The sequence below is a fragment of the Lupinus angustifolius genome, unplaced genomic scaffold, assembly GCF_001865875.1.
Source record: "Lupinus angustifolius cultivar Tanjil unplaced genomic scaffold, LupAngTanjil_v1.0 Scaffold_90_104, whole genome shotgun sequence".
Lineage (NCBI taxonomy): Eukaryota > Viridiplantae > Streptophyta > Magnoliopsida > Fabales > Fabaceae > Lupinus > Lupinus angustifolius.
Window position 1 is genome coordinate 1,852 of NW_017724587.1, and position 11,066 is coordinate 12,917.

General features: G+C 33.3%; 1 protein-coding gene across 2 annotated transcripts; it reads right to left on the bottom strand.

Moving 5' to 3' along the window:
• Positions 1 to 207: 207 nt before the first annotated feature.
• Positions 208 to 8,859, bottom strand: LOC109339714 (serine/threonine protein phosphatase 2A regulatory subunit B''beta-like). 2 transcript variants are annotated; one of them, XM_019577204.1, is made up of 14 exons: positions 8,116 to 8,859; positions 6,147 to 6,389; positions 5,929 to 6,034; positions 5,701 to 5,800; positions 4,822 to 4,927; positions 4,607 to 4,697; positions 3,764 to 3,905; positions 2,792 to 2,939; positions 2,194 to 2,303; positions 1,280 to 1,436; positions 1,079 to 1,204; positions 836 to 986; positions 473 to 506; positions 208 to 440 (listed from the first exon to the last, which is right to left on the bottom strand). In XM_019577204.1, the coding sequence occupies exons 1-12, from the start codon at positions 8,263 to 8,265 to the stop codon at positions 846 to 848; spliced, it is 1,620 nt and encodes a 539-aa protein (XP_019432749.1). In that variant the 5' UTR covers positions 8,266 to 8,859; the 3' UTR covers positions 208 to 440; positions 473 to 506; positions 836 to 845. The 2 variants fall into 2 exon arrangements, with proteins under 2 accessions (XP_019432749.1, XP_019432750.1); XM_019577205.1 differs by lacking the exons at positions 208 to 440; positions 473 to 506 and adding an exon at positions 681 to 794 and having other exon boundaries at positions 826 to 986.
• Positions 8,860 to 11,066: the final 2,207 nt, after the last annotated feature.

Genomic DNA, 11,066 nt, shown 5'->3' on the forward strand with positions numbered 1-11,066 from the left:
GCATGAACAAGTATCATAAAAGTCTTCCAAGTTATAAGCTATTATTGCAAGCATCTATTATGGATATTTTTACTGGTACCTACGTGTCTGTTTTTTTTTTTTTTTTTTGCAACTCGCTAGGTCCATGAACTATAATCAAAGGTGGAAGTATCTATGTTAACTAACATGATAAATTTTTCGAGAAAAAGGTGAAAATTGGCAGTTATTTGAGTTCATGATGATATAACATTTTCTCTTCACTATATATAACAAACAAAAAGACAACGAAAATTTAACACAACAATCCTAGTAAACAAAAAATTAATAACATGAAATTTAAAAACAAGAACAAATATGCAGCTGGCTGTATCCAGTGCATGGTTTCTTAACATATTTCAAGGGATGCTCTCTACAGCAACAACACTATAAGATATTCAAAACCCAAAACAATGCCTCTTCTTGAGTATTCAGGTACTCCACTCCACATATTCTTAAAAAGCACATCCATCCATAGCCATTTGATTCACCTGCATTTATGATTTGATATCCATTTAGATCAAAAACCAAATACAAGACATAGCATAGTATATGCAATTATGCATCTTTATGAAGATATTCAAAACCTTGTGTATATTATTCGTTATAGTATAAATCTCATTCCAAGTCAAGGGGGAAGAAACCCATAAGATACCCACATGCCAAAAAATTGATAAACTTGGTGAAGTGTGTTTATCACATGAAAGAAAAACATTAACTATTTTCATAAGCTCTTGAAATAAGTGTGTATATGATAAGTTCAAATCAGAACTTTATGAGCGATTCCAAATGCACCCTTGGGTTTTATCACTCAACCTACCTAATTAATCTCAGAATGGAGCCTCAAGTGATTCTTCCCAGACATCTCCGCTGGCGTTTGACATATCTTCACCATCTTCTTCCATGGAAAGCCGAATATACTCTCTATGGGCAAAGCGATCCCACTCTGTCAAATTCGGACCCTCACGTTCCTACAAAAAGAATGTCGTCTTTGTAATCAGAAATTACTGAAAGCCTTAAATAATGATATCGAATTGAAGTAGGATATAAAACAAGCTTTTACCTGACGTATAAGAAACGGATCACGAGTCTCAAAGGAAATGAACTTGTTGAGATTGAAAAGAATGTTGAAAACATTTCCAGAAAGTTTGCTGCCCTTCACATCACGTAACGTGATATATCCCTCATTCTGCAAACATAGGACAGTTACTACCACTTGGCATACTGCAACAAAAACATGTAGGGACAAGAACAAATGAGATACCTCTGGTCCAATCATATCAACCATCTGACATAATATGTCTTCAAAAAGCACCGGCTCTTGGGCCATGCACTCCATCCGATGCAACTGCTCCTCGTAAAAGAACTGCATTTCATTTGGTGTCAACAATCCATTCCCATCCAAATCGATGCATTTGAACCTACAAGAGATAAAACAGCAGGATGTCTTACATATCTTAGGAACCAACATCCAGTTCTTCAAGTTTCTCGATATTGGCAATACTATAATACTTTGGTGTCAGCAACTGTCTTTCAGATTCTTAACAAGCAGGACATGCAACCCCACAGGAACGTTATTGCTACAAGAATCAGAACTTGGATTAATAAGGAATCAACGGTCATTTTTTCCCAAGCATTTAGACAAGGCAACATCTACGCAGTCTGAATTGTGAATTGAAGCTTATCTCAAGAATATGGTTTTCATGATATCCATAATCCTCCAACTGATCTTGCTAGTCTAGTCATTAATGGATATGTGTGGAGCTTCCCATACACCGTGTTATTTCAGTTACCATTTAATCTTCCATTTTTAGGCTTTGCCCACTTTTCGTCACCAAAAAATAAAGAGAAGACAACTTTGATACTTTGCATTAATAGAATGTTAAGGTTGATGTCTAACACTTAGAGGTCAAATAGGTTTAAATCCTGAAAACAACTTCTCCACTCACGGGATTAACACTGCCATCATCTACCCTCCCCAAATCAACCAGGTGTGAGCTTTAGGCACCAACAAGTGGCCTTGTTTTATTAATAGAAAACTTCAAAGGATAAATTAATTGGTAAAGTAAATAACTTGCTTTCACTTATCATCCAAGCTGTCATACATCAGTCGAAATGTATGATTTGTATTCTGCTAAAGAATCCATAGCATTCATTGGAGAAGGTTAAGAAGATTACCAGTATTCTAGACTAGGTTCTGATGACTTATCTTCCTCTGCAAGTATGAAATGAACAAAATCTTCATAGCTCATCTTCCCTTCAACTTTGCTGATAAATTTCCGCGGAACCTGGCAAAGTTTAAGTGTAAATAAAATATAAAAAATTATGCAATTGGTTTGATATGATTTAGAACTAAGATCCCATGTTTTGGACCAATTATAAAAAAAGAGTTTGAACTTATTTGCAAATCAAATTCCATGTTTGGAACACCTTAGAATTGACTGGAATGCATTTTATGTAAGTAATTTACTTCAAAGTAAATCAAATCTACTCACATGAGGACCAAATTGTCAATTCAATTCAAAACTAAAACAAACCAAATCCAGCCAAAATTTAAATGGATTTCTAAATATACACGCCTTAAATCAAAAGTAATTCAAAATCAAATCAATTTCTATATTATAATTTCCAAGCAAAAAAATTTATTTATAAACACCAATTCCTAAAATTGTATGATTCCAAACATGCTATATCAATTTTCAACATGAGGTTTGGTATATCTGTACACAGTAAAGCTGAACTAGGCAATTGACACAGATGTAAAATACCAACAGACCTGGGAAAAAATTCTATCAACAATCCGATAGGTAAGAGAATGGTTCCCATATTTAATAAGGTTCTCTTTATCAATGAAAAAGTCATGATCTGTGTCGAGCTCCCAAAATTTGCAGTAAATGACATAAAAATGCTCATATGAGAAGTACCTGAAATTCCACAAGAGAATCAATAAAGCACATACAAAATGAAACAAAAAATTCTATAGTGATAGCTAAAATAGAAATGAAAGCTAATAATGGACTTGCCACATATTTGGGATCAAATGCCTCAAGATTGAACATATAGACCAAAACAAAGAAGCATAAAAAAAATTGCCTAGCATAACTAGAGGTGTTTCTTTGCATGCAATTTTGATATGGAATAGAGCTGTGTTCTTTGGCTTCTCTTCAGTGTTCTGCTTGCTTAGGATTTTTGCAAAAGAATTGTCCTCTGTAAATGAGTACCATAATTTGGGTGGTAGATTCTTCGAGATTGATAATAGCTAGTTAGGATGATTAAATTCATTTAGTATAAATTAAGGAATAAGCCAATGGTAATCGATTTTTCTTCAACCTGATGACTTTTTATATTCTCTCTCTTCTGAACTTTTTCTAGCACTGTTCTATGTCTAAGAAGTTGCTCTCTTGGGTATGTGCAGAAAATAGGCACCTTCACTGCATTCATAGTTTCTCATGTTCTCTCGTTTTTAGCCTTTCTGTTTTAGCAAAATGATTATCCAGCCCCTAGTTGTATTACACACCTTTTCTGTCAAATAAAATCTCTTCTATTTGAATAAAAAAACAAGGGCAGAAAAAACAAGACAATAATGGCAAGAAACAAGATCACTTTCTCTTGCCAAAGGTATTGCTCTATACAGTAAAGAACTCCAAGCTAACAAACGATTGAGGGAAATTTTCAGAGTACAAACAAAAGTATGCGTTTGATTAAAAAATATAATTGATTTTCACACATTTCAGCTAATAGTCTTTACCTCAGAACTTTGTTAATGTCCTCTTCCTCATCTACATGCAGCATGGCATCAATCAGGTTCCCACGTTTCAACTCCCTAAGGGTAAGTCGGCCATTCCCTGCTCTATTCATGTAGTAAAATATTCTATGTACGACGGTCTCGGCTGTTTAAGCACAAAACATGCAGCAATGAGAAATAGCCTGAGAACTTTTCTATAATATAAAATGAAAAATATCATTGGATATCTACATAAAAATTGGAGAACAAGAGAGTATGTTAAACAACTCAAATTCTTATGTTGAATTGTAATAAGGCTGAAATTGTAGAGAAATATAATCTGCCCTATCCGGAAAATTTCTAATCCTAATTATTCTATGACAAGTGACAAACAACCTAGACTCAAGACTCTAGAAATCTCCAATTATATCCAACAATTGCAAAATATAATGACAATATAAATATCATCAAGGTAATCCCATTATACTGAACATAAAAAGTTAAATGCGTCTAGAAGAGAAAGTTTACAGATAACATCAGAGCAATTTCTTTAGTTAGTTATGAACATTAACAAACAACGCCGAAATAATTTCTAATAAAATGTCTAGAAATACTTCTGTTAGACTCATGGTAAACTTGGCTTTAACATTACCCACAAATACATTCCAACCTAGCCCAAAAACACAAAGGGAGCAATAAGAACATAGCCCAAAAATAGAACACTAATATCAGACATTCCAACCTCGCTAATCAGAATTAAATTCGCTCCAAAATGTTAGGAGAAACAAGTGACTCAGAGATCTACTGATTGCACCCCAAAAAAAAGTATAAACATAAAATTTACTAATCTATATAATCTAATTGTACCATATCTTTCCTGAAATTCAGGTGTACTTTGCAAAAACTCCAATCCAGGATGAGTGGACAATAGTTCCCTCAAGACAGGTTTGAAATCATCCTACAACCAAAATGGAAAGCATAAATACAATTCTAACATATATATTTCAGTAAGTTCTTAGTAATTCATGTTCAGAGATAACAAAATACTAAGAGAATAATATGAAATCTTAAACAAAGCCAACCTGTGCAAGGTATGTTTGATGTGGTTGCTTCAGTATAGTATATATTTGTGTGGCTAAATCCATAGCCAACATATTTCCCCGAATCCAATAGTTGATAAATTGTTCCCTGCAATATAGGTTAAAAGTACAGGCATTAATTCGAAAGCATTACAAACTTGGAGAAAGTAAGTTAAGTCTATAGGAAAAGAAGTTTGCAACTTAATATACTCAAGTGTAATGAACTAGTTAGCAGTAAGAAACATATAACACGGCTGACAAACTTGCAAATGAGTTGTACAAGCAGAATAAACTTCACTGCGTTCTTAGACCAACTTAACAGCGTCATTTGCAACTTGTACTCCTCCAACATTTGTTCTTGGTACCTACCAGGCTACCACTAAGAGCAAGTTGCAAGTTGCAGCCTATGTTATGTCAATTCACTTCTACATGAATTCAAACAACAGAATGCCAAGCAAATTAAATTTTTCCTCCAAAAGAATTCCAAAATCACCTAATTCTCACAAAATAGTCAAATCATCAACCAGGGCAATTCTTTCCCGGGGTACGGAAGCACACATAGCCAACATACATGACATGATATAGATTATATGTGACAGAGTCGGACAGACTAATCTAAGGAATAACTATTTTCTTTCCTTGGAGGAAGGATGGAAGCAGTAAAATCCAAAAACTCATCAGCCCAACCCCCAAGAAGCATAACCATTTATTTACCCAGGAAGTAAACATCTTTCAACAGCTCACTCTATCTGAAAACATCTGGCAGCTCTATTCTCATGCCATTTACTTAGTAAATGTAGCAGAAGTAATATATAAAATTCAAATGCTACATCTGATGCTGTAATCCATTAAGATGGGATGGTTAAACAAGAAATTTGGTACCTTGTTATGGTTCCAGTAAAATTGACATCTATTTTTCTGAAAAGAGCAGTGGAGAAAAATGAGGGAAGTTTGCAGACCTCTTTCGTTACAGACTTAAAATCTGCAAATGAGAAGACAAATCAACAACAGAAGTTCAGAAAAGAACTAGTATTTCTCTAGAGAATGGAAGAGCCCATCTGTTATCATCGAAAAATAAAAATAAATAACTCACAAATAGCATGTTCTCACCATTTAATTGTAGACCATCCAAATGACCATAAAATCGACTATCAATTTGAAATAGGAAATGCTCTTTTATTTCACTTGGAGGTGGACGACCATTTTTGAAGTAGAACTGAAAGCACACCCAAAGTAATCTTAAGAGCTGTATGACAAGAGTTCAATCCTTTCTGGATATAAAGAGAAAAAAATATTAGAGAAAAGAACAACCAGACAATAAGAAATACCTGAGGAATGATTTCTCGTACTGGGTCACGGGTTAATTTTAGTGGAGAACTTAATGAAGAAGGACTACTTCTATGTTTCATGGTTCGTGGAGAACCAGATGAACTGCGTGGTGAAAGTGGTGGCGTACTCCCAGCAGGAAACAGAGAAGGTACTGAGTTGCTGGCCAAAGCATTTGTAATTGTAGAGTTCTCATGTGCACCCAAAGGAGCTCCTTCTTTTACATCAGCAAGCAATGACTTAACCTGTGTTGATAGTGCAGCAACAAGAAAAGTTAAACAGGTGTAGCTTGAAAGAAAGAAACATAAATAATTATCCAAAAAAGAAAAAGAGAGAGAGAGAGAGAGATGCATAAATAAAATACAGCTCGGAAGAATTTTAAAAACAAAAAGGAATGGTAATGTCAAAGAGAGCAAAATCCAAAATAACAATAAAACATCTTTAGTCTAGTACAATTAGTTATCAATACTATCCTAGAGAGTGCCATTCAGAAGCCATCACATTTGTTCATGAATTAGAGTGTTTGTTTTTCTGTTTTTCTTGTTGACATGTATTTTTTATTTGAGTTATCACTACAACAACAAACAACAATCAAGCCTTAATCCCACTAGGTGGGATTTGAGTTATCACTAATACTTACAATTTCTATTATGTTTTCTATGAAAAGGAATAGATTCTTTTCATATGTAACTGCTGCACACTCTTAAAGATATAAATTTAACTAAAATATGAACGGACTGTTCATCCAAGGTCCAGAACAAGTCCCAATCAAAACTTAATAATTAGACACTTCTAAGTAATTCAATTAAATTAAAATTTCTTCACAAATCCAGGATATAAATGCACTCTATGAGAGAGAATTGGTATACACACCTACTCCAAACTGGGATCTCAGCCTAGGCCCAATAGGGTTGGATCCATAGAACCTCAGAGGATACTGATCTGGATCCAACATGGTAATGATTGTACTCCAAATACAATTTTATATGTAATGGGCTTCTCCGCATACCAAGGGTGAAATATAATCCCTCTCAATCTCTAATTATTAGGTGGCAAAATCTCTCAAGTAACTTCATCTCCAATCACCTCCACCCTAAATAAGGAGAATGAAATCCCTTGGCTACACACACTTTCCTACACAAACTCTATCCTTATTCCCTAATGTCCTCCCACTCTCTAGCTTGAGCATTCGAGTGTCTCTCATGTACACCCCTCCCTCTAAATTCTGCCACACACTAGAGACTCCATCACCAAGCCTCCCTAATTCTCACCTGAATCTAGGGCAGAACAACACCAAAGCATCTCTTCGAAAACCTCATAATAACACTACCTATCGGCTATAAACAAAAGCTAGCATTAAGAAAGTTTAAATATAATAAAACCATCTACAAGTTCCAAAGAATTGGTAGAAAGCTCAACATTATATGTCCTCTCTTCATATGATTTAGCAAGAAATTATTATCAGCATAAGCATATTCCAATTCCTAAACTAGAACCTCTCTATCAGATGGTAACTAAAATGAACACAAAAGAACTGCTGTTGTCGATTGTCTGAACATGAAAAGTAACAAGTTATTCACAAAAGTGCATGTATAGAACAGTAGATGAATACAAATGGGTTTTTTAGTTATAATCAGGTAGTTCATGAGTTCCATATGATCAATAAGAATAGAAATGACAATTCATGTAAAGGCTAATTATTATACAAAAAGGTTTCTTTTCCCTTCTATACAATTTTACCTTACTTTGCAATGTGTTTGTTTTCTCCTATCAAACTTAACAATCTCTTTATACCTTCTAGTTCAATTTTACTAACTAACTAAAACTCCCATGTAACAAGAGAAAAACACTTCCAAAATTCCACAAAGCTTTCATTTCACCATCTCCATTAGTCAAGTGAAAAACTCAAAATCATTGATTCATGAAAAAACATAACTGGTTCAGTTCACAACACAATTAAATTGTATGTACCAGGAGACAAGTATCCGGAAGCGAAAGCCACTGTGAGAAAAGATCCTCAGCAACATAAGGACTTGATTTCAGTGCAAAAGGTGACACCTCTTGAAGCTGCAACATATCTGGGTCCAAAGACACCAACTCCTTAGTTTCCTCCATATCCATTATAACCAAATTCTAACCTCTCATGCAACCCAAATAACCCTAATTCAATCAACCCCAACAAAAACCCTAAACCTCACTTATTCAACAATCACTCTAATTCTTCCCTCTACTCTTGTTCTACCACTTGGGTTAGCACAACCCAGTTACCAAGTTAGCAACTTTCACCCGAAAACAATCATGGGCAGCCATGAACTTTTAAAAAGAACACAAAGGTGCTTTTTTTTTGCTTCACAAACTCGAACACTTGAAGGAAAGGAACGACCCGGAATTGGAAAATCAAGGGAATTTGAAATTTAGGTGTTGCTGAAAATCAGAGTAGGAAATTTTCGAAGGGGCTAGAAAAATTGAGGGAGAAATAGGCGCGTTAGAAAAAAATAAAAATAAAAATAAAATTTTATTTATGTTTTTGAAGAAAGAAAAAGAAAAGAAAAGGGGTTGTTTGATTTAGAGGTTTTGAAAAAGAAAATGAGAGAAAGAGAGAGAGAGAGTAGCTGAAGATGGAAGCGATGAATGAGAAAGTGAAGTGGCAATTTTGAATAATATTTATCTGTGGACACCACTCACTGTACCAACTGAAACTGCCAAGAGTTCCAGAATTTTTGAATTTTTTTCAGACAGGAAAATAGATAGAAACTATGTGTCTTCTGCTGAATTTTAAGGTTATTATAAAACCATTGCTTTCTTTTTTCTTTTCCTAAAAGTATGTTTATCTATTTATTTTTAAAGTAGAGATAGTCGTATTAAAAACCAACTAGTATTTTTTAATTGATAAATTAATGGGAAATTTTAAGATGATTTATATAAATAATATAAAATTATATCATTCAATAATTATTATATATCTTAAGCTGCTCATGGGTTAGGCTTAACTTTTAAGAATGGTGAAACTTTATAATATGAATAAATTACACTAACATCCTCTAAGTTTTAGTGAAATTACATAAATCACCCCTCACTTTTCTAAACTTACATAAACCTCCCCTAGTTTTGTACTTTTCATTACACTGACTACCCTGTATAATAAATAAGTGTAATTTTTTAAACAAAAAATGTGATAAATGCAATTAAGTTAAACAAAACATGATATATTGTGTAGACAAGTCTAAATAATATACAAATCAATGTATCTTTATTATTTTTGGTTCGTTACACTACATTATAAGAGTGATTTAAACAATATTTCTTTATAATTGTTGATGCATTTTGTAACAAAAAATAATAAAGATACATTGATTTGTATATTATTTAGACTTGTCTACCTAATACATCATGTTTTGTTTAACTTAATTGGATTTATCACATTTTTTGTTTAAAAAATTACACTTATTTCTTATACACGGGTGGTCAGGGTAATGAAAGTACAAAACTAGGGGAGGTTTGTGTAAGTTTAGAAAAGTAATGGGTGGTTTGTATAATTTCACTAAAACTCATGGGGTGTCGGAATAATTTCCTCTTATAATATTGCTCTTCTAAAGAATATTGATGATAAAATGGGTCGTCTGATCCATAGCATGCAGGCAACTCCAAAATTATAAGTGAACACTACACAATAAAGAAATTAAAGAGAGAGAAAACATTAATATATTATATGAGCTTACAATTTGTAACTAAATTATATTATCTAATAATTTATTTGAACTTCAGCATATTTTAAAACATGTGGAGTGCCCACATTATTTAAGAGGGAACCTTTCCGATTTGAATTTATGACTTCATGAACTTATAATCATAAACATTATTGAGTTGTTATTACTAAAAAGACTTAGAAACGCTAAATTGTAAATACAATACATATGCCATTGAAAATATAACATATAAATATTGTTGTAAATTGTGATTATTCTTAATAGTTATTCGTATTTTGAAAATATTTAATTATTTTTATTTTTATAATATAAAAATTAAAACCAAATAATAGCCTTTTTAATGTAACACACACCGTAGAAATGTCATGCGACCTCCCCGGCCTATGATGACACTATGCATGCCACCCACCAGTTTAAATACTCCCTGCAGTATTTTATTCCCCACAAAGGGGAGCCTCCCGCGACTCGAACCCATGACCTCAGGGACAAATAGTCATTAATTACATGAGTCGTAGCTTAATGGTAGTTGTTACAGCAACAATTCGTGTTGCAGAAGAAGAAATGGAATGAAAACAGAGAGAAAGAAAGGTAGAGAAGAGATAGTGATTAAAGAGTAAAAGATATTGCAAGAAGAACTTGATGATTTATCAATATGAATGAAAACAAATATACATCAACCAACTTTCCTTATATAGTAACAAACCAACTAACTAACTAGCTATAAAGGGAAAGTTTCTAAAAACAGAAAACTGAATTACAAAACTCTCTAATTTTAACAGTAGCGACTCATGTAATTAATGACTATTTGTCCCTGAGGTCATGAGTTCGATTCGCGGGAGGTGGATATTTAAGCTGGTGGGTGGCATGTCATTACTAGGGTGTTACATTAATTATTAAATATTTGGTAAAGAGTTTTATAACCTATAATAGTGTTAAGAATTTGTCCGTGGAGAGGATGTTTCTGGTTCATACCACAATTAAATTCAATTCGGCATAAAATACTTACAAGATTTGAAACCGAACACACTTTTGTCTAACAACTTAATCAACTGAGCTAACTTCAAGGAAAACCTATAATCCTATATGATTTTTAATCTGATTGTTGATAATTTTCATAGGTAAAAAAGTTCTTTCAACTATTTGTGGTAAGCTGGTTACCACTAACAATATAAAAAATAACTCTAAATACAAAACAAAATCAACATAAACTCATTC